Source organism: Eschrichtius robustus, chromosome 15 (assembly GCF_028021215.1).
Source record: "Eschrichtius robustus isolate mEscRob2 chromosome 15, mEscRob2.pri, whole genome shotgun sequence".
NCBI classification, from domain to species: domain Eukaryota; kingdom Metazoa; phylum Chordata; class Mammalia; order Artiodactyla; family Eschrichtiidae; genus Eschrichtius; species Eschrichtius robustus.
The window spans coordinates 38,406,672-38,434,053 of NC_090838.1; the positions used below are offsets into that span (position 1 = coordinate 38,406,672).

General features: G+C 43.2%; 1 protein-coding gene and 1 pseudogene across 2 annotated transcripts in view; one reads left to right on the forward strand and one right to left on the reverse strand.

Moving 5' to 3' along the window:
• PRKCE (protein kinase C epsilon) overlaps nucleotides 1–27,382 on the forward strand; it is a 507,341-nt gene that overhangs the window by 336,175 nt on the left and 143,784 nt on the right. For both annotated transcript variants that reach the window (XM_068564561.1, XM_068564560.1), the window contains 4 exons: nucleotides 5,011–5,153; nucleotides 7,564–7,660; nucleotides 10,471–10,670; nucleotides 13,538–13,711. In XM_068564561.1, the coding sequence (XP_068420662.1) occupies nucleotides 5,011–5,153; nucleotides 7,564–7,660; nucleotides 10,471–10,670; nucleotides 13,538–13,711 (614 nt within the window). The remainder of the gene's footprint in view (nucleotides 1–5,010; nucleotides 5,154–7,563; nucleotides 7,661–10,470; nucleotides 10,671–13,537; nucleotides 13,712–27,382) is intronic.
• LOC137778107 (pleckstrin homology domain-containing family F member 2-like) lies at nucleotides 1,875–2,645 on the reverse strand (annotated as a pseudogene).

The following is a 27,382-nucleotide window of genomic DNA, read 5'->3' on the forward strand; positions in this document are numbered from 1 at the left end:
ACTATTTTTTTTTTAAGTTGTAAAATATTTTTTTATTGTAAAAACAGAGTCAATAGAGGTTGACAACATAAATGTTATCTCAGAACATTTCCCCTTGGTTCCTGAATTTGCTAGGTTCCTATGTACCAGCAAGTCTCCATTAGCACTTCTCAGATTTCATGGTCCTTTTTGGATATGTTTATTGATTATATGTAAATATTGCTTAGAAACAGAAGTCTATATGATATTAAAACAAACAAAAAAACCTGTTGTGCCTTTCTTTCACATTTCCTACAGGGAGATCTATATATCTCAGGTGCTTTCACAATTTAAAAGTAAAGTTAGTGCCTTAACCAAACCAAAGAATCCTCCATCACAAGTTATTAAATCAAACCTCTCATGACATTTGCAATATATCCAGATTTAAAGATTTTAAAACAAAAGAATTTAGAATTTAAAACAAACTTCAGACTGATTTTTCGTATTTGAAAGACTACAGTTATTTACAGCATACAAATGGAGAGAGTAGTGCAAAATGCATCAAGTTTTATATGATAAATATACTTTCAACCTAATGGCTGCTTCAAAAGCAGAGTGAAAAATTACCTCTTCTTAAAAGCAATCTAGACTGACTCAATAAAGTTCACAATTTACAAAGATCAATTGCTACTCTATTTCCATAGATTGCAAAATGATTTCAGGAACAGATTAAACATACAATTGTTTTACAAAAGTAGAAATATTGTTTGGGACTTTACAAAACTTTATAAAATATAACACTATATTTGTAAATTCAAGATAGTTGCACACTGAAATAGAAAATACTTCCAGAAATATGAAGTCTAGTCAAACTTAACTGGTCTCTCCTAACCATTCTCATACATTATTTCTTCCAGATCTTCAACCTAAGTAGATCTGTGCTCTAGCATGAGATTTTTTTTTAAAGAGATTGGTTAATTTCAAGAAGTTGTATAAGATTTTTCATTCTAGAAACAATGTTAAAGCAGATGAATTTACACCAAAAAATATGTCTTATTAAAAGTAGAAATAATGCAATGACAATTTGTATTTGATAAATTTCAAACCGAATTCCTCAGAATGACAATTATAATTTGGTACCTACAAAAAGTAAAAATATACAGTAATCACAACTATTTTATGGAAAAATATTTATTCATATGGAATAAAGAACCTCTAAATTTAGTTATTTGTAGCTGTCAAATGAGAAGTATTTTCTAATTACACCCATTTATAACATTCATTTTACACCTCAAAGAGCACCAGTGTATTTTTAAAACAAACTAAAAAGTGAGACGGTAGAGGCTTATTACATGCAACAGTGCTATTATGATAAGGCACCACCTGCTATATGAAAAAGCCAAACAAAGTATTTCCAAAGCATGTATTTCTGTAACTGGTGTCTTAACCTTTAGATAGGATGATTAGAAAAAAGCTAATAACATTATTAGCTAACCACATCATACTCCTTTTCCATCATTCTTTGCTTTTAGTTTTTCCATATTACAGAACATATAATAAACAACAGTATAGTATGTGATATGTTAAATAAACATCTTCTCCCTACCATTCAAGAAAATAGTGTAGAATTAAAACAAGAATAAGAAACCAAAAATTTTTCCGATATATTCGCAATAGTTTATCCCTGTAGAAGAATAGGGAGCTGGGTGAGGTGAGGAGAGAGTGGCAGCAGCAGTTGGGGTTGGGGGTTGGTAACAGGACCTATTTTCTATAGAATATATTGAGGCACATAGGTTAAAAGTTTCTCAGGCAAATTCATGGCTAGAGCAAAATTGACAGAAAGCTCAGGATTTTACATTCCCCCAGAGCTGATTTCTCAGATAGTCACATCCGATTAAATATTTCAAAATATGCCTTTAGTCACTGCTATCACCATCATCATCATCATCATCATCATCATCATCATCATCAGATACATCATTTAAAGGAAACTTCAATGACTGACTGTAAGAGTCTGATCTAGTAGGCTGGCACCTGGCCACGTCCCCAGTAGAAAGCAGGTCATAGTGGAAGTCACATATCCTCACAGGCTTAGAGGACTGGCTGGGAAGAAGAAGTCTCTTTTCAGAGCAGGGCCCACAGACAACAAAACCACATTTGCGGCAGTGGTGACGACGATTAACAGGTGTGAATTTTGCTCTCTGACAGCGCATACATACAGTTGCCTCAGAGTCAGGAACCCAGACAGCAGCATGTTCATTACCGGGTGTCTTCCCACTTTTGGAGAGCAAATCAGTAACATGTTTACTTATGTGATTCATCCATTCTGATTTCTCAGTGGCAGTGGCAGAATAAACTGCAAATGATTTAGTTGGTGTCTTGATCAGCCATCCATTCCTCAAGTCTCCCTCATCTTTGATAGAATCAATTGTGACATTTTCCAGGGGAATACTATGTTATTTGTTATATTTTTTCTTCTGGATGACAATATTGCCATATACAAGAATATCATTAAATAAGGAAAACTGCCTTGCTTTAGGCTTTTTTCTGCACAACTTAGTCAATACTCCTTCTCCAATAAGAACCCGTCCAGGTATAGTTAAGGGTTGGCCAGCAGCTCCAAAACAGTTTTCTACTATATTTTTACACCTAGTATTTGCTTCACTGTTTGCCAAGCGAGCCACCATCTTTTGCTAATAGCCTCCAAACTCGGGAACTCCACACTCCAGAGGCCCTCCTTTCCACATGCTGCCTCTCCCCTTCTGCCTGAAGAACTTCTTTTAACATTTCTTGCAAGGCAGGTCTATTGGCAACAAATTCCCTCAATTTTTATTTGTCTGAGAAAGTCTTTATTTCTCCTTCACTTTTGAAGGATAATTTCACAGGCTACAGAATTCTGCAATTTTTTTTTCCCTCTCAGTACTTTAAATATTTCACTGTACTCTCTTCTTGCTTATGTGGTTTCTGAGAAGAAGTCAGATGTAATTCTTATCTTTGCTTCTCTGTAGGTAAGGTGTTATTTCCTTCTGGTTTCTTTCAGGATTATTTTTCTTTATCTTTGATTTTATGCAGCTTGTATATGATATGCCTAGGTGTAGTTTGTTATTGGTTTTGATTTTTGTCATTTATCCTGCTTGGTGTTCTCTAAGCTTACTGGGTCTGTGGTTTGGTGTCTGACTTTAACTTGAGGGCACTCTCAGTCATTTTTGCTTCAGATATTTCTTTTGTTCATTTTTCCCTTTTTTGTCCTTCTAGTATTCCCATACACATATGTTACACCTTTTGTAATCATTCCGCATTTCTTAGATATTCTTTTCCTTTTTTTTCAGTATGTTTCCCTTGCTTTTCTGTTTTGGAAGTTTCTATTGACATATCCTCAGGCTCAGAGATTCTTTTCTCAGTTATGTCCATTCTACTAATGGGCCCATCAGTGACCTTCTTCGTTTCTGTTACAGTGTTTTTGAGTTCCAGCATTTCCTTTTGAGTCTTTCTTAGAATTTCCGTCTCTCTGCTTGCCCATCTGTTCTTACATGCTGTCTACTTTATTGATTAGAGCCCATAGCATATCAATCATAGTTGTTGTAAATTCCTGGTCTGGTTATTCTAACATCCCTGCCATGTCTCAGTCTGGTTCTGCTGCTTGCCCTGTCTCTTCAAACTGTTTTTTGCCATTTAGTATGCCGTGTAATTTTTTTTTTTTTTTTTTTTGATCGTCAGACATGATGTGTTGGGTAACAGGAACTGCAATAAAATGCCTTTAGTAACATGGTGCTAAGGTGTTGGGGGAGGGGAAGCATTCTGTAGTCCTGTGATTAGATCTTAGTCTTTCTGTGAGCCTGTGCCTCTGAACTATGAGCCTTACACATGTTTCTCAGGGTCCCCCCCCACCTCCACCTTATGTGGGACAGGATAGCTAGCATGGACTGGAGTTGGGTAGTTCCCTTCCCCCAGGTTGCTCAGGATCTGATAAAACTACAATAGTCCAGTCTGTGGCGAAATAGCTTCTCCTGAGAGTAGGCCTTGTTAAGAACAGGGTGCTCTGGTATATTTCAAGATCCTTTCCCTCTCCCCCTGTCATAAGCAGGAGGGAATTTTTCTCCAGTATTCACTGTGAGAAACCTGGTCAGACAACTAGAGGTAAAGCTCCCCCAAGTGCGGGGACCCCTATGATGGGGTCAGCCTAGAGTCTTTGACTCTCAGACCTGTCCACTCTGGGACCCCAGCAGTTCGCCAATTTCAGTGCCAGCTTCCCTACCCTGCGCTGGTTTCCACGGGGCTGCGGCTCGGGAGTTTCTGCTCCACTAAGTTGTGATTCATATAGTTACCTGTCTGTCTCTCCCTCAGGGCAGCGGTTTGCCCTGTGACCTTACTTCTCTGATAAATCTTAAGAAGAGTTGTTGATTTTCCAGTTTGTTCAGCTTTTTACTCATTAGGGCAGACCAACAACTTCCAAGCTCCTTACGTGCTGGACTGGAAACCCAGACAGTTTATGTCTTCGCCTTTGATGTCCTACACCAAGGACAAAGAAGTGATGTGGACAAAACAAAGACGTTCAAGCATGGCCTTTGTTCCTTTGAGCCCAGATTTTGGATTTGAAAGGGGCCTTGGAGGTCACCTCATTCAGTCTCCTTGTTTTCAGATGAGCATCTTGAATAGGCTGTACTGTGGGCATTCCTCTCTCGGGAATATTCCCACATTTCAGCAGAGTAATAGAGTGAACTGAGTACAGAGGACCCATTTGGGTTCAGCATCCAAATGAACTTTCTTCAGAGAAACCAGTTAAGTTCTACGGTCAGTGTTCTGCTCCCTGAAAGGAAATTTCAGTGTGATTTTTATTTATCCGTAAACTGGTTATCTCCGTATGGTGGTTTGATGGATGCTTTTAGTTCTGTGTGAGGGGATGGTGGGTGATCTTTCATTTTTCTTTTTTTCTCTTTCTCCATTTTCCAAATTCTAACAAATGAACATGTGTTCCTTTTACAAGCAGCACAAAATAAGGTAATGTTTTAGGCTGTGACCATTTGGAAGCCTCTCCTCTGTGCTTCCTTACAGTCTGCAAGATGAACGTTCACCGGCGCTGCGAGACCAACGTGGCCCCCAACTGTGGCGTGGACGCCAGGGGCATTGCCAAAGTGCTGGCCGACCTGGGCGTCACTCCAGACAAAATCACCAACAGTGGCCAGAGGAGGAAAAAGGTAACTGGCTCTTTGGTGGTGTTTCTGGAGCTCTTTGTGAGCCAGCATCTCTGTGTTGGCTTCCCGAGGGTCACTTGGAGTGAAGTTCTGAGACTGCTGGGTTTGAGACACTGGACTTGAAGCAGCACGTGCTTCAAGAAAAAAGAAAAAAGAAAAGGTCAGGCAGGTAACATGAAAGTCTGCTTCGGTTCCAGAGGTGGGGAAAAGCTAAGCAAGTCTCAAGTGTGGTGTTTCTTAGGGGAACGTCAGCTTCAAGATGAGGACTCTGGAATTCCCTCCAGAAAAGACCCAACTCTAGACAGGGAAATAGACTTATCTGCCTCCAGGACTGGCATGAAAGCAATGTCAGTGCTCAGACTTTGCCTCTGGTATCACTTTAATGAGGATAAATGGATGAAGAGCTGGAACCACATTCTTTTCTAGGGAGCAAGCCAAGAAGATTTGTGATAGTGCCAGCACTCGGCTGCCCGAGGAATATTGTTATGTCCCGCGACATGAAACATCTGGGCCTGTCTTTGGAGACCAAAGCCCTGTCTCTATCCATGTGACATTCTGAATGTCAGTAGGAAGAGATCCATTTGCTAAAATGTTATTTTGGTAAGTCAGGGCCCACAGATGTAAATAGAGCTAAAGGTATCCGTAGCATTTTGTTTGAAGGCCCTTCTTAGCCTTGGCTCCTAGCCTAGAAAATGTAAGAATTCTCTGAAAGACTAAGTTATGAGAAAATTGGAACCATGTTAACTGGGCAAGAAATCCTGGTGGGGGTGGGTGGCCCTTGTTGCCCAGTATCAGGCATTTTTTTTTTTTTTTTTTTACTAGAAAACAAGCCTGACTCTGGGGCCTCTCCAACTTGACTCCTAAATGTTGTCCCTGAATTTTCCCTTGAAATACCTTCTGAAGGGCATTTTAGAAGCTGCCCACGCCTTTTCCCTGCTGCCTCTCAGAGGAGCCTTTTCCCTTGAATGGGAAGGTTTGGGTTGTTTCCATCTTCTTAAACTGCTTCTTCCTTACCTTTCCAATAAACAAAGCAGTTTTTTAAGGATTGGAGAAAAAAACATTCTCTTCTCTGGTTAACTGTGAGATTTTGTGCTTCTGGGGGCTCTTCTCAGCTCTGTCAGTCCCACTGGTGGAAACAGGACTTCAGTTATTGACCCAAGACATTGGAGTTGCAAGCAGAATGTCAGCACCCAGAATGCTGGGGCCCCACCGAGGAGGCGGTTTAGATGAACACCCTGCGATGACAGTGTTGAACACACACATTTATGAGCTCTACAGAGAGCCCTGTTCAGGAGACATGGTTTGGTTTCTTGCTAGAAGTAAACTGAGGCAGAATCCTTATTGTCATGAAACATTTCAGAGAAAACTCAGTACCTGCCCCCTCCCCTGTATTTACATGGGCCATAATGGCAGTAGCCAGGCATTGTCTATCTGTCCTGGATTTGGGAGATCCTGGAGGTAAGAAGCCAACATGGAGAAATTTAGGAAGGAACAAAGTCAAAGACTAAAGGACTTCAGTCCTGATATTTTTATTGCTTTGATGCTTCTAATGCAAAAGCTGGAAAAAGTCAAGTGAACCAAATAGTAGCTCAAGTTAGTACGAGAGGATGGGAGACAAGTGCCCTTGGCCAGAAGCTTAAAGGGCTGTTTTGCAGGAGCATCAGGCTTGCTAGAGCTTTGGTTCCCTTCACATTGCCCCTTGCAAGTAGTCCATCGTCCAGAAAGAACGTGTGTGCACAGCAGGTAGATCAAGAGTAAAAGGGAGCAGAAGGGCTTGCAATCTCGGAGTCTAAACCTCTGACTTAAATGGGAACTTAAAGTGGATATGCCAGCATCTATGCCAGGAAATAGACTTCACTGGGGGTGTCCTGCTAAAATTTGCCAATTGCCGACAAATACCGATACACCTGAAGATGTTTATTGAGCTTCTGTTATGTGTATCACTCTGTGCAATCACCAGGGGCAATACAAATACTAGATAGGGTCTTACTTTCAAAGAACCTACAGTCTACCTGAGTAGGGAGCCCCAAACTAAATAAAACTGAACACGGTAATGAATAAATGGCAAGCGGCTGTTAGAGGCAAGTGTCAAGTTGCTCTGGATGAGGTAACTTGCGTTTCTTGGGTAGGCAGAGGAGGTTTCATGGAAGGGGTAAGGTTGGGCTTTGCTTGGAAAGGTCAGCTGTATTTGGATAGAATAAAAATCAAGCAAACTGACATCTCTTGTTTTCTTCCCTTTAATTGGCAAATGAAACCTTGAGTCTCTGCCTTCAAATTGTCAATTCAGCAACTGCTACTGTGCGCCAGGGACTCCTAGGGTCCCTGGCATCATTTCTTGATGCTTTTGACCTCAGGGAAACTCCCCACGCTCCCTTCTGATCCCTCTCTCCCCTCGTTCTCTCCCTCTCTCTAGCTCATTGCTGGTGCTGAGTCCCCACAGCCTGCTTCTGGAAGCTCACCGTCTGAGGAAGATCGATCCAAGTCGGCCCCCACCTCCCCTTGTGACCAAGGTGAGACTCTCAGATTTGCTTCTTTACCTCTGAGCTCTGTCCTTGGAAGGATGAGGGAGCCCAAGGCCTCTTCATCCAAGAATGGCCTTGTGAGCAGAAACAGCCAGCAGCCCTGGAGCGTCTCCAGATGACCTTTCCCAGCTGACTCCTTAGCTGTGCTTTCCCTCTACAAGGCTTTCTTGAGGGTGAGGTACTAAATGGCTGCGCCAGCCTGAAATCCCCCACCCCAGGCAGGGTGAGAGAGAGAGAGCTGGGGTGCTGTGGTTCTTTCTTTTCTTTTGCCTCTCCCTGATTCCACGTTCAGGAGAGGGAGAAGCCCTTCTCTTACCCCACTGCCCAGCGTCTGCTCCCAGGCCCATCAGCACTGCTCAGTTGAGTCTGACTTCCTTCCTCCCTGACGCTCATCATGGTACCCGAAACCTGAGAACAGGGCAGGAGTCGGGGGATGGGTGGGGATAGGGATAGGAAGGTGAAGCTGGCTGGCGAAGAGCCTGGGAGAAGCAGTGGGGAGGAAGCCAGCTCTAGGACTGACTCCCCTCTAGAGCTCAGCTCAGGACATTTCCTTCCCTGTCAGAAGGTGCTGAAAGTCATCAAAGGTTTCTGAATTCTACAGGCATCCAAGGATGCCGAGGCTGAGGAGGGACTTACACGTTTAAGACCTTCCCCTCTGGTGACCAGAACCAGATCTCACTGGGAAGGGATTTTTGCATCGGCAGAACATTCACAATCATTAATGAATCATAACAGTAGTGCCTTGATGTTCTGTAGCCCCTTTTCTTTCGTCTTCCTTATCCTAATTTTATGCTCACGCCAACTCTCTTGTCCATGCTCCCTTACTGACCCCAGGTTACAGGGTGGGAAGTGGAAGGCAGAGAGTTGAAAAGGTTTGTCCAAAGGTCAGGAACTAAGTCAGTGGTAAGGGTGAGACTGCGCCCCTTCTGGCATAGGGACCCCATTCTCAGAATCCATGCCATCGAACCCCCCCTGGGGGTCATCACTGTGACCCAGCCCTTCTTACCTAGGAGTAAATAAAACAGCTGCAAGGGGGTGTGCCAGTCCTGAGGCCACAAAATAATTGGTCTGAGTCCCTCTTCATGCTGCTCTGGTTTACTTTCTGCATCTTTATACTCTGCTTCATTTCAAAAGAGGTTTGACCCATCTGTTAGTAAGCTGACGGTACTCTGGGGCCTCCAAGCAAGCAGGTACTATCCCAGCCCAGTGTGAGTATTTTCATGTTTCCCTTTTTTTAATGCTGAGAGCTCCTTTGAGAGCTTCAAGGAGACAGGGTCATATGGTAAAGAGACCCCAAGTAAGGGATGAGGTGCCCGGGTTTCTAGGCCTGGTCCTTGCCCAGAGTGCTGTCCAGCCTTGGCAGGACAACGTGCCCCTCAAGACCTCTCTTTGGCCCCAGTCAGTGCAAGTACGGCATTCCCCAGCAGTGTTGTGAGCACAAAGGGACGTGAAAACCCTCTTAGCAAGACATGGCATTATTGCAGAGCAGAAATAAGGCGCTATTCCTCTTCCCTCTGTTGTAAGAACACATAGAAAGACATTGTCTTCAAGTTTTAATATCCCCAAGCATCCAAGTTCTGTCTTCCAAAATCCATTTATTAACTTGCCTTGGAAGTTATGCTGAGAAGCTCTGTGCTGAGACCAAAAGTTATACTTAGTTAAGAGTAAGAGATAGAAAACTGCAGAATTGGCGTGGGCATATCTGTAGACTCGGAAGCTGTCTTCACCCCTCCCCTCTACCCTGTCCCGACACATCTCAGAGGAGTCAAACTCCAGATCTAAGGAGGATCTCCAGGTACCTGGAGTGAGCTCTCATGGGCCTCAGTCCTTCTGAAAAGAAGCCAAAGTTGTCTTTATGTCAAGCAGCACGTGGTCACTAATGCGTGATTCTGATTCCCAAGGGTCAGTAGTTTGTGTTCCCCTCCTGTGATCCCAGTTATTCACGAGCATCTTTTAAAAATGGGTTATGCTTAAGATGCCCATTTCTACACAGAGGAGTGTACGTCTTGGTGAATATATAGCTAACAATAAAGCTTCCTTAAATAGAAAAGGTCAAAGGATCATCCAGCCTTATCATCCCCAGGTAATTCAGGTCACATACTCTGGAGGGGCACAAGGCTGTGTCATAGTTGTGAAATTGTACTGAGGAATCCCTGTCCCGTCCAAGATAAATTTGCAGCATGTCACTCTCGGGAAGCAGTTCTTTTGGTAATGATAAGCCCATTGCTCATTTTGTTAAATAACCTTGTGTAAGATGGGTGTTTAGAATAAACCCAGCAACAAGGCCAAATAAAGTCCCTTAGAAAGTAAAGGCTTCTTAGTCCCAGCTATTGAAATAATTACCTCACCAATAATTACTGTAACAATGGTTCTCCATTAGTCATTGTTCTAATTTTCAAAGGAAACTTGAAGGGTACCTGCTGCCTTTGGGACTCCGCGAGGTTCCAGAGAAGGCCAGGATTCCTGCATTACACCTAGAATAATGGAATAAACAGGCTACTGGCTGAAGGGGGCTTTCGGAGAGGTGGCCTGGTCCCAGAGTAAAAGGAAGATCTGAAGGAGCTGGTTGGCGGGGACGGCCTCCTCTTTGCATGCCTAGGCCTTGCTCTACGTTAGGTGCCAAGGAAAGTGTGCAGAGCAAATGAAGGCACGTAAAGGGATGCCCCACTGGGTCTGCTGCTATGAAGAACCAGAAAGAGGGTTGAGAGCTCATGGGGGTAAATTCTGAGTATTAAATCCTAACGGGAAGGGCTCGTGAGGTATGCGCTAATGCAATATCTTGTCACCCTTGGCCCTAGAAATAAAAGAACTTGAAAACAACATCCGGAAGGCCTTGTCATTTGACAACCGAGGGGAGGAGCACAGGGCAGCAGCATCCACCGACGGCCAGCTGGCGAGCCCGGGCGAGAATGGTGAAGTCCGGCAAGGCCAGGCCAAGCGCTTGGGCCTGGATGAGTTCAACTTCATCAAGGTGTTGGGCAAAGGCAGCTTCGGCAAGGTCTGTGACATGCAGGGGCAGGGCTGCTGGTTTGATCCAAGATTAAGTGATGAACATTTCAGCCTAGTCTGATTATGTTTTCTTCCTTCCTTGTTGAGTGCAAATGGCCTGAGGCCAAGCAGACAGGAGCCAGGGTTCTGCTGCTAACTAGCTGTGGGACTTCAGTGTAGTCATTCCACCTCTCTGGGATTTAGTTTTTCTCGTTTGTCAAATGGGGATAGGAATCAAGTGAGAGAGTGGGAGAGAAAGCACTTGGAACGGTTTAAATTGCATTACGTGTGCTTGGCATGCCATTATCGATAATAGTAACGATAGCTTTCTTCCCTTCAGAGACCCGTCTGAAATTCTGGTTTTAATTCATCATGAAGACTTTGGAAATGAACTCTAGAATCTCTGCCCTCAGTGAACTTGGGGCTCAAAGGAAATCTTAGCATGTATTACTTTGGAAATATAATGTTATTCAACTGACTTTTCTGCCCCTGACTAAATGTCTTGTTTATCCTCTGCACCTGGCAAGAGATTGAGCACAACTGTCTCATGTCTTGAATGAGGGGCCACTGCCCTCGGTTCCATTCTCCCTCTCCTGCTCACCCCGAGCCCGACACAGCGATGTGGGGCGTGGGTGCAGTGCGGGCCCGCTAAAGCATTTGCAGTGATCAGCCAGCATTCTGAAGGTGGGGTGAGATGGAAAAATAATCCCGGTTTATTTTAGAAAGAAGATGGAAGGGCAGAGAGCCTAGGAAGCTGGTTAACACTTCAGTTCAGACCCCTGATTATTCCTGCTCTTCACAAAGCCGTGCCTGGGGGTCGATGGGAGTCATCTTTCTAGGACCTCCCAGAGCAGAGCGCCGGTGCTCTGGGGCCCAGGTGCCTGGCTCTGGGAGCTCCCAGGGGTCCCATGCCCTCACACATCCTGGACTTTTGCAGGCTGAGCTGCAGACCTGCTCCACTTCTCTCCGAAGGGAGTGGCTCTCTGGAAGCCCCAGGCTATGAGACCCGGTTCTTAACCCATCTCACCTGCCCCATCTCATCCTGAGATCGCAGTGGCAGGAAAGGAACTGGGATTGGCTTAAATGGCAAAAGCTGAAGCAATCACAATTCTTTGGAGACTGGTTAAATAAGAAACAGACCCCAGTCCTCTGAGGAGGCATAACTCTGGGATGTGAGCAGGACCTGGTTTAATTTTTTTTTTTTTTTTTTTTTTAAATAAATTTATTTATTTATTTATTTATGGCTGTGTTGGGTCTTCGCTTCTGTGTGAGGGCTTTCTCTAGTTGCGGCAAGCGGGGGCCACTCTTCATCGCGGTGCGTGGGCCTCTCACTATCGCGGCCTCTCTTGTTGCGGAGCACAGGCTCCAGACGCGCAGGCTCAGTAGTTGTGGCACACGGGCTTAGTTGCTCCGCGGCATGTGGGATCTTCCCAGACCAGGGCTCGAACCCGTGTCCCCTGCATTGGCAGGCAGATTCTCAACCACTGCGCCACCAGGGAAGCCCCAGGACCTGGTTTAATTTTAAGCAAGATTCAAGGGGAAAGAAGCAGGCTCAGAGTTTCCAGGTTTCCATAGGGTATAAGCAGGATGGGAACTCTGATGACTCCAGAGCATTTAGGTTGCTTCTTCAGAGAAATTGCAGCCAAAGTTTGAGCGAGTTTTAAAGAGTTTGTATTATATGTCGCGACAAAGGTCTTCAGGGTAACATCCTGAACACCCTCGTGAAGCCTCTGAGTTACTGTTCTTTAGCTCTACTAGAATACTGTACTTAGGAGTTATTTAATGGGAGAAAGTCTTGTCACATTTATAGGGAAATGAGTGCAAAAATATCAAATGATAGGAAAACTTTAAGAAAATAGAACTGTTAATTTGCTCTCTAGAGAAGGAATCACATTCCCAGCTTTAAAGGTATAGAGGAAACCATAAAGGTAAACAAGGGCAGATTTGACCACATAAGATAGGGGACCCTGTTCAATAGAAAAAGATAACAGAAAATCATAAAACAGTCTTAGAAAAAACATTTGCAAAAAGTAAAGTGGTAGTAACTTTATATACCAAGCTCATACAGATGTGTAAGAAAATAGATAACTAGACGGAGGAGATTGACAAATAATTCACACAAAAATAAATATAATTAGAAAACAAATATTTTTAGTTTCATTACAAGTTAAAACAGCATTGAGGTAACATTTCACACCCATGACATGAGCAAAAATGTTTTTTAAGTGAAAGCACCCACTGTTGGTAAATTTGCATGAAACTAAAGCACTTCTACATTGCTAGTGGCAGATTATATTGTACATCCTCTTTGAAAGTCAGTTAGGAAATGTGCAAAATATTTGACTCTATAATCCACTTCTAAGGCTTTCCATCTTAAAACTGTGGTATAAAAGAAAGAAAAAATTATATGTATAAAAACGCTTGATGCAGTTTATTTATATAATAGTTAATAATTAGATGTAACTCTAGTGTCTAATATGAGGTAAATGGTTAAACTGTTACTGATATACTTGAATTGAGTATCAGCAACCATGATATGGTGGAGACCGTGTAGAGAAATGCTTATGAAATAATGTTCAGTTAAAAACAAACTATTTGCTGTACTCTAATTGCAAGTATGACAAATTATATGAACATACGAGTAATTATTTAATAGATGTGCATTGAACTTTTCTTTGCCTGGACACTGTTAGAGATTAAAAATAAATAAATTGTAGTAGCTGTATTAGGATGGGTAGTCTTTACATTTTAAATACTATTATGCTATTTAAAATTAAAGAAAAAAAGGAGTTAGTTTTTAAAGCATTTGATGTTGACTTGGGTTTCTTTTGATTCCCTACAAGTATAGACTTATGGGGTGGTCTTGGTTGATTACAGGTCATGTTGGCGGAGCTCAAAGGCAAAGATGAAGTATATGCTGTGAAGGTCCTGAAGAAGGATGTCATCCTTCAGGATGATGATGTAGACTGCACAATGACAGAGAAGAGGATTTTGGCTCTGGCGCGGAAACACCCGTACCTAACCCAACTCTATTGCTGCTTCCAGACCAAGGTATGTTTCAGAAGAAGCTGGTGGACCTCCGTCTTGGGGTTGTGCTGTAGGACACTATGGTATCTTGACTGTGAGATAAAAAAATCAATCATAGATCCCCTACATTCTTTTCTCAAAGACCTTGTAAAGTGGAATGGATTTTACCCTTGAAAAGATCAAGGTATATTTGAACAGTATTCACTTTTTTAAGGGCAAGGGATTTTCCATTCAAGGTTGTGCTTGTGAAGGGATGAGAGGGCGATAGAAGTCTTTGCGAATGTAGCTGGACAAAGCCGAATGACTAACCCCGGTGTTTGCTCCTTGGAGAAAACAACAGGCATGGTTAGTCCTTTCTCAGCTCCTAACTTTCTGTCACTAGGCAAATCCCTTAAGTTCTTTATGGCCTTCAGATCAAATGAAAAAAGAGTAAAGGCTACCCGAACCACATCTAACCTGTGTAATGTCATTTGAGGTAAAGGATGTGAACAAGTGCTTAAAATGCCATCGTAGGGAATTCCCTGGCGGTCCAGTGGTTAGGATTCGACGCTTTCACTGCCGGCCCGGGTTCGATGTCTGGTCTGGGAACTAAGATCCTGCAAGCGATGTGGCATGCCAAAAAAAAAAAAAAAAAAAAAAAAAATAGGATGCCATCATGAACCACAAATATAAGGTAGCATTTTAAAACTACCAAGTAGGTGCCTGGGGACCAGAAGGTGGCAGTAAAGAAATGAAAATAATCTGTAAGTACATTATGGAGTCTGACCGATGAATATCCTTAACTCATTTGTTACTTATTCTTAGTAAAGAAGAGAAATGCCAACATTCTTCATGAAGCTCTTTTATTACCCCATTTTGGGGAATAAAATGAGTGAAAGTCTTTCAGGATGCCTTAAGGATTTGTAGCCCTTGGCTCCTTGAGGAGGCAAAGGCAGCCTCACCTGAAACACTTACCCGTATCCATCTGGAGCCCAGACAGTGACGGGTTCCACCTTGGACAGATGATTCCTTGCTCCTTGGCATACTCTCACCACCATGTCATTGCGAATGCCAGTCTTTCCACTTGGAATTCGACAATTACTCATTTGGTCATTTGGCCAATTTTTATTTTATTATATTTTATTGAATCCTTTCCATGTGCCCAGTGTTGTGCCACGTGCTGGAGAGAGAGAGGTGAGCAAGGCCCAGTCCCCGACCTCAGGGAATTTACAGTCTCTTTGGTACACTATTTCCCAAAGGGTATTTCTCTGAACCTTCCTCACTTGAGAAACTTTTCAGCATAAAAGGGACGAAGTGAGAGAGTAGCATGGACATATATACACTACCAAATGTAAAATAGATAGCTAGTGGGAAGCAGCTGCATCACACAGGGAGATCAGCTCGGTGCTTTGTGTCCGCCTAGAGGGCTGGGATAGGGAGGGTGGGAGGGAGACACAAGAGGGAGGAGATATGGGGATATATGTATACGTATAGCTGGTTCACTTTGTTATACGGCAGAAACTAACAACATGGTAACTCAATTATACTCCAATAAAGATGTTAAAAGAAAAAAAAAAAGAATGAAAGACTCTGTGGCCCATAATTTGGGACACTGCAGTCTTGACCTCTCTTAGAGTGTCTCAACATATATTTGCTTGTCAAAGTTGCTGAGGAGACCTGCAATGGAAAAATATATATATTACCTTTACTTAATCTACTATTTCCCAATGATGTGATCCCAAGCTTTACCTCACTGTCACTACCCATTCCAAACACTGATCTAATGAAAATTTTCCTAACCCTTTGAAATCTCTCAGGAGAATATGAAATATCTCCTGAAAATCTGGAAATCCCTTTTCTGAACAAGTATAGCACTTAACACACATCCAAAACAAGGACAGCTAGTATGTATTGCCTGATATTTGTGGGTCCGTGCATGTGTGTGTATGTGTACACGCGCAGAATCCAGTGTGATAATAGAGGGTCAGTCACGAGGTCAGCTTTCCTCTTTTCTCCACATGAGCATGATCCTGGATTAATGAGAAATGTACCCTATATCTCTTTATCTTCCATGGTACCTGTCAGAGGGCCTCACAACCGGTAGGTTGTCACTCTCAGAATTGGAGGGTTGGAAGATTTTTTTTTAATTCTCTCTTCTAGTCTTCTTTTTGCACCAGTGAGAAAGTCAGATTTCAGAGAAGTAAGTCTTTGGCCCACAGATACTTGGTATTGGCCAAGTCGAACTTACTGTCTCATCTCTGCGACTCCCAGTCCAGTGGGAACTTGCTCTGGCATCACGTTATATCCCCTCTGTGGGGAGACCCCCTTCTTCCCCTGCGTCTAGCAGCTGTGCCATCTCTTTCACCCACTGAGCTGGTTTCCTAGGCAGGGATCCACACGAGCTTGCTTTCTTTGGACACGTTGCCAAGAGGTCTGACATCCCAGGAGGGATCCAGTCCAGTTGCAGGGACCCTGTGAACCCCCTGTACGTGGTGGACCTGGAGAGCCAGAGCGGAGGCTCTGCTTCCCTGCCCTCTTGGTGAATGAGTGAGGGAGCAGGAACGATGTCCTCAGCGTCAGCAGTGTTCTCTTCTGTGCGATTAGAATAGGCTGAGGGTCCTCATTGTGTGGCTGCTCTTGGAGCACAAGATGGCATCGTACAACACCATGAGTTTCCTTTACGGCAGAACAGTGACCAAAGTGACATGGAGATCGGTATCTGGGTGGCAGAGGGTGAGGTTGGGGAGAGAAGGAACTCTCCTCTGAAGTTCAGAGATTTGCTAACTCTTTTCTCAGGCCAGTGTCAGGTAGCGACAGTTACAGGAGCAAGTCCCAGACCACCGTTGCTCAGTAGAACATGGCACATCTCGCTTTACATGACAGATGTATGCTCATCTAATTTTTCTAAAGCAAATCATATTTTAACCTCGCCGAAGGACCTCTGGTTACTAGAAAGGAATCTTATGAGGAATCATCTTGTAACCCCCCAGCTTAACCATCAGAAAATGTGGCTTTTCCTATGGCAACCAGTCATCATGTTTTTAAAAAGGAGCTGTTGTTCACCTGACTCTGAGGTGGGTGCTGGGTATGGAGTTATCAGCAAAAAGGAAGGTGATTCTCAAGTGGAAGAGTTTACTCAATAAGGGATGGGGCTTAAAAGTTTTTACACAGCAAAGGAAAACATAAACAAGATGAAAAGACAACCCTCAGAATGGGAGAAAATAGTTGCAAACGAAGCAACTGACAAAGGATTACTCTCCAAAATTTACAAGCAGCTCATGCAGCTCAATATCAAAAAAACAAACAACCCAATCCAAAAATGGGCAGAAGACCTAAATAGACATTTCTCCAAAGAAGATATACAGATTGCCAACAAACACATGAAAGAATGCTCAACATCACTAATCATTAGAGAAATGCAAATCAAAACTACAATGAGGTATCACCTCACACCAGTCAGAATGGCCATCATCAAAAAAATCTACAAACAATAAATGCTGGAGAGGGTGTGGAGAAAAGGGAACCCTCTTGCACTGTTGGTGGGAATGTAAATTGGTACAGCCACTATGGAGAACAGTATGGAGGTTCCTCAAAAAACTAAAAACAGAACTACCATACGACCCAGCAGTCCCACTACTGGGCATATACCCTGAGAAAACCATAATTCCAAAAGAGTCATGTACCACAGTGTTCATTGCAGCTCTATTTACAATAGCCAGGACATGGAAGCAACCTAAGTGTCCATTGACAGATGAATGGATGAATAAGATGTGGCACATATATACAACGGAATATTACTCAGCCATAAAAAGAAACAAAATTAAGTTATTTGTTGGATGGACCTAGAGTCTGTCATACAGAGTGAAGTAAGTCAGAAAGAGAAAAATACCATATGCTAACACATATATATGGAATCTAAAAAAAAAAAAAAAATGGCTCTGAAAAACCTAGGGGCAGGACATGAATAAAGATGCAGACATAGAGAATGGACTTGAGGACACGGGGAGGGGGAAGGGTAAGCTGGGACGAAGTGAGAGAGTGGCATGGACGTATATACACTACCAAATGTAAAATAGATAGCTAGTGGGAAGCAGCCGCATGACATAGGGAGACCAGCTCGGTGCGATGCAAGAGGGAGGAGATATGGGGATGTATGTATATGTATAGCTGATTCACTTTGTTATACAGCAGAAACTAACACACCATTGTAAAGCAATTATACTCCAATAAGGATGTTAAAAAAAGAAACTACTAGTCGAATTTTGATGTAAAATAAATAAATAAGGGATGGGGGTGGGGAGTTATACTAACTTCCATAGCAAACAGCCTTGAGACGGTACATTCTAGGTGGAGGTGTTCGAGCTGGGAGGACTCAGAGGAGGGGGTGCGCTTTAGAGTCTGGAGGTGGGGAAAGAGCTCAATCTAGGCTCTGCAGAGTGGGGAGGACTGGGACAGGACTTGGGTGGGAATGGGAGCCGAGTTCAGTGGCCATAGTTCAGTCCAGCTTTAGTTTCACTTTTCCTGAAAAGAAAGGACAGTGTTTCTGAGCCACCGTTAAGCCTGGTTTTGACTAAGACTCTAATACATGATTAAGGAACACAAGACCTGCTTGCAATCGTATTAAGATTTCTTTCATTCTTGTTTGATTATGACACAGAGAGCAGCAATAATGTTAAGTCAGGTTTGATTATTTTTAGATGGGCCTTTATTCGGTATGTAGAAGAAACAGCCCCTACGGAAGCATTCCTTTGAGAAGTTCCTGAGGGATTGCACGTGGCTTCCGGGCACGCACTACGCAGATTGCCTGACAGGACTTGGAAGTGTGTGAGGTCCCATGTCTGGTATGGTGACCAATGGCAATGATTGTGTAAGCCTACTGGCGCCAATCGTGACGTCAGGTCATGAGTTAGGTCTGGTTACCACAGCCCACTGAATGACCAAGTTACAGTTAAAGAAGGATGTGGCCTTTTCTGTGCCAAGCCCACCTGCCCTTGGCTTCTGTACTCTGATCATTCTCCATGGGATCTAGAAGGAAAAAGCAAATGAAATGGCTCCAGTGCTTGTGAGAAAAGGCAGAAAGCCCCCCAAATTAAGCCAATAACTTCAATTTCAATCAAATTCACACCAGTATGTTTGACTTGAGTTCCCACTATGCTGTGTGCTCTTTGGAATGCTGGAATCACCTGAAACAACTAGAGAAATCTACAAAACTATACTTGACTAAATAGCAAACATATGGTATGAAAAGGGGGGCGAAGGGACTTCCCACTCCAGCAGAGACGGAGTAGTCTCATTTCTCTCAGGCCCTCCCTCTTACAACAAAAAAAACCCTGGGCATAATTCTTATTTTATAAAGGCATTATGCTCATCAAGACTGACATAGCCATAAAGAATTATAGACATTGTACTATCTGTTGATATGGATGAGAAACTAAAATTTTCATATTTTAAACTGATGTTTTAATGGATAATGTTAAATTAACAGCACATTTAATATTTCCATACACAAAATAATTTTTTCTTGGTTAAAAAAAAGTATGGCCTGAAATTAATTCAATGAATATACTAGTATTTATTGGGCATCTGTTATATGCTAGACACTGCTAGGTTCTGGGGCTACAAAGCTCAAAACATACCAGTTCTGAACGCATGGAGATTGCTGTTTAGTGGGGAGATAGACATGCAATGAGTGATATTCTACAGCACTGTAGCTCTTCTAGTGGAGCCCTGTAGGTGATTCATTTGAAGCTCTGCAGAAGGCAGTTGGGAAGGCTTCCTGGAAGAGGTGGCACCTAACTTGGGCCTTGAAGCGCGGGCAGCATTTGGAAAAGGATAAAGGCAAAGAGATGCTGATGAAGCCTAGAACTTATCTCCAACTCTCATTTTCACTGTTATTTTTCCAACACTGGAACTCCCACCTCAGTCTGTGTCCTGCTTCTTCCAAGGAAATGTCAACGGCTAAACAACCACAGGGAAGGAGAAGAAGAAAGGGAGGAGGGTATTTGGAAAATAAAGAGGGAGCTTCCTGCGTCCGCAAGATCAGATGTTGAGTGGTAGAGAGGGGAGATAATACTGGGAGCCTGCTTCTTTGGGCTCTAAAAGTTATGGGCTGCTCAACCTCAGGGCTTAGGGGGAGGCGTGATTTCAGGAATTGCCTCTTCTGGCTTCCCACTCATCCACGGAAGGCTGGGGATGGGAGAGCCACTGAGTGGTAGGTTTGTTTTTGCTTTTGTTTTTCTAGTTATAAGAAATAAAATTCTCAGGCATTTTGAGCTGCTGCATGTGATCCCCATTGTGAAATCATCCCTTCCAACTAAACCCGACTTGAATAAATTCATCTGTGATTTTTCCTCTTTAAAAATATGAGTCTCTACCTAATTGTCCTCATCCCCCACTCTTTGGCATTTCCTGCCAGGCCTGGGAAGACAACTCCTGGAGGGCTTGGTCAGTGTGAGTCGCTAAGAAGGAAACGGAGGGTGAACTAGAGAATCTCCCTTGGCCAACCTCCCTCGCTGCCCTGGGGGAAATGCAGGATGGAAAAATCCTTAAAAAGCAACCGGAGACATTTTTCAAATGAGTTTTAATAAGCTGTGTGAGCAGGGAGTGAAAACTGCTGGGAAAGGAGTGTTGACTATGCAGGGGGAAAACTGTGGTTTCAAGGAACTTGGACATTCTTGTGACTGTCAATTCTGAAGAGCAGCAAACACGAAAGCAAAAACAGAGTAAAAATTAGGGCACTGGTAGATTTTTTTTTTTAAAAAAGAGGTGACTGTGTCAGATTAAATCTAAAAAATCTGAGAATGAAGTATGGGTCTCTTTTGTACTAGAGCACACCATCTGAGGCAGCATGGTGTCTGAGGGGTTGGAGGGGCTTTGACTGGATTTGACGAGTGCCTCACGAGCGTAGACTGAGACGTTCAACACCGTGAGATGGTATGTGGGTCAGGCAGCCACCTGGGAATCGATATGCTTGCTAGTAAAAGAGATAGTCTCCGTAGTTTTCTAACAGATTTCAGTGACATGAGATCTATGGTAGAGGATACAGGCTTACCGTTGGCAGAAGCCATTGTCAAAGTGATGAGACTCCAGCAGACTCTATCTCCTTACTTCCAAAGACCATCCTGCCCTAGAGCAAGCCGGTCAGCAGAGCCACTGCTTTTAATCAGCCAAGAAGACATCTTCAGCAAGGGCCTGCAGCGTGCAAATCACCGCGAGGCTTTACAAGACTTTTATGATAGGACCTCTGTCAAAGTAGTGGTTATAATCACTATTCACTTGAGGAGGATGGGCTGAGGCCTGTGGAGGGCTGGTGGGGATTGAGTTGGGGGGTGGGTTGGTAGGGAGAGAGAGAAAAAGAGTATGTGAATGAGTGTGTGTGTGGTGGGGAGGGGCGTGTCTATGTGCAGACCTACCAGGGGTGCCCAACCCAGTTGGAGAGAGGAGATCACGGTTTTCATAAGCAAGCAAGGCTTCACAGAGGTGGAGGACCAGGTCTAGAAGCATAACAGGATGCATTCTGCATGATGAAAGGAAAAGTTACAGAGTTAATTACTGCTCATGTGCCCCCTGGGGGGCAGAGAGGGTGTGTGTGTGTGTGTGTGTGTGTGTGTGTGTGTGTGTGTGTGTGTGTGTGTGTGTGTGTGTGTGTGTGTGTGTGTGTGTGTGTGTGTGTGTGTGTGTGTGTGTGTGTGTGTGTGTGTGTGTGTGTGTGTGTGTGTGTGTGTGTGTGTGTGTGTGTGTGTGTGTGTGTGTGTGTTGCCCCAGGAAACTTCTTTGCCTCCAAGGAAACCTTGCATCTGAATAGGACAGTTACTTTTACAAATGCCTTCATTTCATTTAGATCAGCCTTCCCACACGTTCCTAAAGATGTCTCTGTCAGACAAGTAAGGTCACTCCCTTCTATGGATGAGAAAACCAAGGCCCAGAGAGGTCTTACAGCTTGTCTGTAATGGAACCCAGCTTGGAAGCAAGGTGTGCTGAAGGTCTTTGTTGTTCACAGGATGCTCTTCTGTCTCCAACACCTCCCTCTTGTCCAAGTTCTCTACTTCACATGTTCTTACCCCCAGCCCCTCTCTCCCCAGTCCGCGTTTGCTGTCACACACATGAGAAAGGGTCTGAGTGACAGCTCTGTTTTACCTGGATTCAGTGAGATTGGAATTTTTAAAAAATTAATGCCCCTTAAGCTGGTGAGAGTAGCAAGATCTTTCAGCCTGTTTCTGGAAACTTTTCTGTTTTCTGGAAGTGCAAAGAGAGGAGAGAGGAGAAAGGGCGCATGGGCGTAGGGATTGTATCCAAAATGGGCTGGAGCAGGACGAGGCCCTCACACCTGTCCATTCAGCCACTGTTTATTGACCATCTACTATGTACCCAGTGTACTGTGCCATGGGCATCATGGGACACCATGCTACCTGACAGCAATTTAATGGTGAACTCATTGCTTTGTTTGCCTTCAGAAACTGTTGGCCTTGGCCTTTAAAAAATAATAATAATATTTTTTTAATCACAAAGAATATTTGTTAATTGTAGAAAATATGGAAAATTCAGAAAAGGGCAAAAAGAATTATTCTAATGACTACTACTAACATTTTGATGTGTATATTTCCAGTTTAAAAATATGTATCTGTTTATACATATATATTTTAAAAATTGATATCATACTTTCAACTGTTTCACCAAAGATATATTGTAGCTATTTCTGTTGTCACTAAGTGTTCTTTAACCAAATGATTTCTAAGGTTCACAGTATCCGAGGGCCTCCTGTAGAGAAATCCTGAGTTTGAGGGTTGCGGGTCTCCAGTAAATGCTTGGCTTCCCATGGAGCTGACGTTAGCAGTAAGTGAACCAGAAAGCACTGCCCAGTGTTGCGCAGAGATACCATTTGCCTCTATGCAGCAGAACAGCCTCTTTCTGTTTTTGTTTCTCTCTTTCTGTAACATAAACTTGAGTACAGCTTGTAAATATTCTGACATTGGCCTCTTGTAGAACAAGAGTTAAATTCCTTTGACATCATGTACGTGTATATATGTTTGTTTAGTAGATGTTTTTTCACCAGTGTGGAGTATATTTACCTGTCCTCCTAAACGATTTGCTCATTCTGCTAAGCTGTAGTTTCTGAATTAGGTTTTGTGGAGGTGCCTCAGGAGTTGCTGTGTGTGTGTGCACATGTACACACACACACACACATCTGGGCAAACAGACCCTGTGTGTGCCATGAAGAGAGGACTTCCACACTCTTCTTTCTAGCCACCCAGAGTAGTCCCCACCTTCAGCTGCTTCTCGTGTTAGTATTCCAAGTAAGACGTCATTTGAAGAAAGGATTTTACTTTGGGGAAAAAAAAGTTTAAAGCCACTGCAACTTCCGCTGACAGTTTGGAGTAAGTCTTGATGGTTTTAACCTACCTATGTATAATCGGATATATATACGCAGATGTCATTTCTTGAAGGTTTCCATTAGAAATGTCCTTCCATTATTAAAATGGGCACATTCCTGAGACTTAGGTAGAGATAGAATTTTGGAAGCAGATTCAAAACTTAACATTTCTCCTGTTCTCTGTGAGTGCTGTCTCTAGTTCGGCTGGCTCATTAATAGAAACCACTTCGGCTCGCTGAGAAAGGTTTTCCACTATAGAGAGAGTAAGGTAGAGAGAATATAGCTGGGTTATAACATTACTCTGATGACAAGCAATTTGATCGTGAGAATCTGCTCTGTACCAGAACCTTATTAGGTGCCACTGGGAGATAGTCAGAACTGGGACTCTTATGTGCAAGAACAGATGATATAACATACATAAAACAGTAACTTAGAATAAAGGTGGTATGTGATAAAGAGGAAGGAAAGACTTATGGAGCGCCTGTTAAGTGGCAAGCCTGGTGCAAGGACCAATTTCTTTAATCTTACCCAAATCCCATGGTGTATAGGTATTGTCCTTTCTCTGGGCAGAGGAAGAAGCTGAGACTAGGGGAGGCTTTACAACTTGGCCAGGGTCACACAGATAGTTTAGTGGTGGGATTCAGATCAACCATCCCCACCCTCGCCTCCTATGGGAGAGAAGGACCACTGTGAATGAGGAATGTGTACTGGGTGGGGGAGTTTGGGGGGATGATGTCACTGCAGGAGAGGGGGAGGAGCAGGGCACAGCAAGTCTGAGGGAGGGAGGAGTTTGACCCCCAAATTTAGGGGGAGTGATGACATGTACCAGAAAAGCAGGCTTACATTGGGAAGGCATGAGAAAGACCACTTTGTAAGGAGAGTCTGGCTAAGCCGTGGAGTTCTTAAAATTTCAGACAAGGAGTTTGGACTTATCCTGGAAGTAACAGATTCCTTGAAGGTGTTACAGGAAGTGATGACTTAGGAAGCATAGTGTGGCAGCTCTGTGTGGTTTGGATTAAAGGGGAAAATAAAAAGCCGAGCTATCTGTGTGGAGGGTATTTCAATGGCCCGCAAGTCTGGAGGTGGTGGGGGAAGAATTTCTGAAGGAAGAATTGCTGTAGACCGTTCTGTTTCCCCTCTGCATCTGGGAAGGCGGGCCTGCCTGAGAAGGAAGTAGAGCATTGCATTTAATCCTCTGGAAAATATCAATCCTACAGCCCCGAGCTGATTAGAAACAAGAACTGCGGTTGCGGCCAGTTGGGTTAAGTGACCTGCACACTTCTACGGTGTCATTTGCCCACAGTCAATGGGTACATAATGATCGAATTTAAATTAAAAGTTTCAGCGTGAAATCTAAAACCAGAGGTCCAAGTTATCTAACCTGTTCGTGGAACAAAGCCAGTTTCCTCATTGGTTAACATCAGACCTCCCATCTCCCCCCAAGTGCCATCTATTCGATTTCAGGATTTACCTTGTTTTCTATTGTGTCTATTTTTAGATCCTAGTTGAATTTGATAGTGGACTGGTGTTGTTTTCTACGTGGGGCATTTTGTAGAGAAGCTTCTACCCAGTCTGTTGAGATTATTCAGCTTAAGCAATGGGCTTTCCTCATATAACCTGAGCTTTTTCTTCCAATGGTCTCAGATACTTCTGATAACTCTGCTGGCCCTTGGTTCTTTGGCTTTGAAGATTTTGCCCAGGGGCGGGTATGTCCCATTTGGCTACTTGTGTTCATGTGTGCCCTCTTCATTGGTAAGGAACACGGGATCCAGGAAAGAGGGCACTGTGATGCAAGAAACTCTGCTTCTAGCTCTGGCTTCTGCCACAGATGCTTGGCTGAGACATTTCTCTGTGCATTGATTTCCTCACTCATAATAAAAGATGAGGGAGGGCACAGAGAGGGGAGTTAGACGACATGATCTATAGGATTCCTAAATCTGATTCTAAATATCTGTGAAAATGCAGCATTGGGAACTATACGTGGGACCATTACAGACTGACTTGTTGCTGATGCATGAGTGAGAAAAGAACAGTGATAAGATCACATGAAAAGTGCTTCTGTTTAGTGTTCATTTTTCAAAGCTCAATTCAGAAAATGATCCCACCTCAAGCAATGCCTTTATGTTCACAAGACTGTCATTCTACATTACGGTTCCAAATTCAAACACACTTTGAACGACTGATGGTCATGCATCAGGAGGCCTACCGGGAGGTATTATAGTTGTCTTACTAAACCACAGCACGGTTTCTAGCACACAGCAGGCACAATAAATTTTAGCTTCTGTCTTATCCAGTTAACAGTTTCAGTATGCTTTATATAAATATTCCACCCCTGCCCCCAAGCTGGACTGAGAGCTTTGCCATGTTTCTGTTAGCCTATAGGGATGACCTTTTCTGACCAGCTGGCCAAACATTCATGAAACAAAATTGAGAAACCATTGTTGGTAGGTTTGAACCCCCAGGTACACTAGCTTCATAAAGAGAAAATATATATTACCTAACCCCTAACCTGAGCCCAGATGTCCTTAACTACAGCTATGGCCCAACCTCTTAACCTGTCTAGTCATCTCACAAGTATATCAGGAGGGCATCAAGCAAAAGATTACCAAGAGCCACCTCTTCTCCTGGAAGAAATCTATGCCCAACCAGAGGATGAATGCCTTATTATATCATTTTTGTTTCTTAATTACAAAATCGATTCTTAAATCTTAATTATAAAATCTAGTGAATTTAGAAGCGTGAGTAGTTAATGTGAAGAACATGACTTTGATTTTGTGTCCCTAGGAGTCCGGTAGCTTGTCCTTCTGACTGCCTGACACATAGATTGAACTGGGGCCAGCACAAGTGGGTCACCATGACATTGGCTTCTGCATGGTTCCTCTGAATGATTTTTTTCATCCACAAGATTCCGGTGAATTCTTGCTGGACCCTTTGTCTCCTTGTTATCACTGGTGGGGGGGTTGGTCATATTTAGGACTGACTCCCCAACGTGAGAAGAAAAGGTTTCTGGTTCCAGTAAAGAACATCTTAGAACTGCCCCCGTGGTGGTTTGTCTTTGGAGGCTGCTGTCCTAAGCCAAGAAATGAGAGAGACATGGGTCATCCAGGTGGGCTACTCATCAGCTACCATTTCAGGGTCATCCTTGGCTCAATAATAACAACCAGAACAAAAATGTATACAGTACGTATTAAATGCCAGGTTTAATGTCAAGCATTTTACATGTATTAACTCATTTAATCTTCACATCAACCTTCTAGTAGGACTATTATCCCAAAGAGAGGTCACACAGCTGGAAGTGGCAGATCCTGGATTCAAACCCAGGTAGTTGGCTTCCAGAAACTTCATTTTGTCTGAGTGCCCAGGGGAGATTAGGCTTCTGAGGATTAATGAACACAAATCAAAATCTCAAGAGACCAAGGTGTAAATAAAACAATAAAATGGCAGTTGGTTAATTTATAGTGGGGTGACCAGATACTTACGCCTGTTACCCAGGGTCCCTGGGATAACCCTTTGGGGATATTATTTTAGGCAATCCAGATTGTATTAGGAAAGCAATAGAAGGAGAAACAGACGCTCTTCTTCCTGTTATGAGGACGGTTTTTTCCAGAGGCAATGGGAAGTTGAACCATCCACTTTTGACCCCATCAGAGCATTTTATTTTACCATGACATTCCAGGGAGAATGCCAGGAGGGATCACAGACAAAAAGAATTCTCTTAGTTGACCCCTGTAGTGTGGTAAGAGGTACAAATTAACTCCTTTGTTGGGTCAATAGGATATTCACTTGGAATTCAGCAGCAGTATGTAATCCATTTTGTCTGGAACACTTGTGTGCAGGTTGCTAGGGAACTAAGCTCATTACCTGGCCCTGCCTCTTAGAGCTGAAGCCTCCTGGCTCTACAGCTTGGTTTGAACCTGACCGACTGATAGTGAATGACATGGGTGGTGATGGGGACTGTGGCCTTACCTCATCCTCCAAAAGGTGCAGTCCAGTAAGGGTCTGAGGATGGGAGTGGTTGGAGAAGCTGATGTCTTTGTTCTCGATGTTTCTTCCACCATTTATCCAACCCATGCCAGTTTTGTTTTCAGCTAATAACTAAATTCAACCTCCTTTATCAAACCCTAATTTATGAACGTTTTCTAGGTGCACCAGTGTTAACACTAAAACCACACAAATGCAACCAAATGAAACACGTTGCCATCCATGTTGAAATACTTCCATAGTCTAATTCACCCAGAGTTTTGTTCTTTGCGGGGAGTTGATTAGAGATGTGGGAAGTATTTCTTGATGTATATAAATTGAAAGGGAATGTAACAAAGAAGTACAAGTAGGTCCACTAGAAGAAA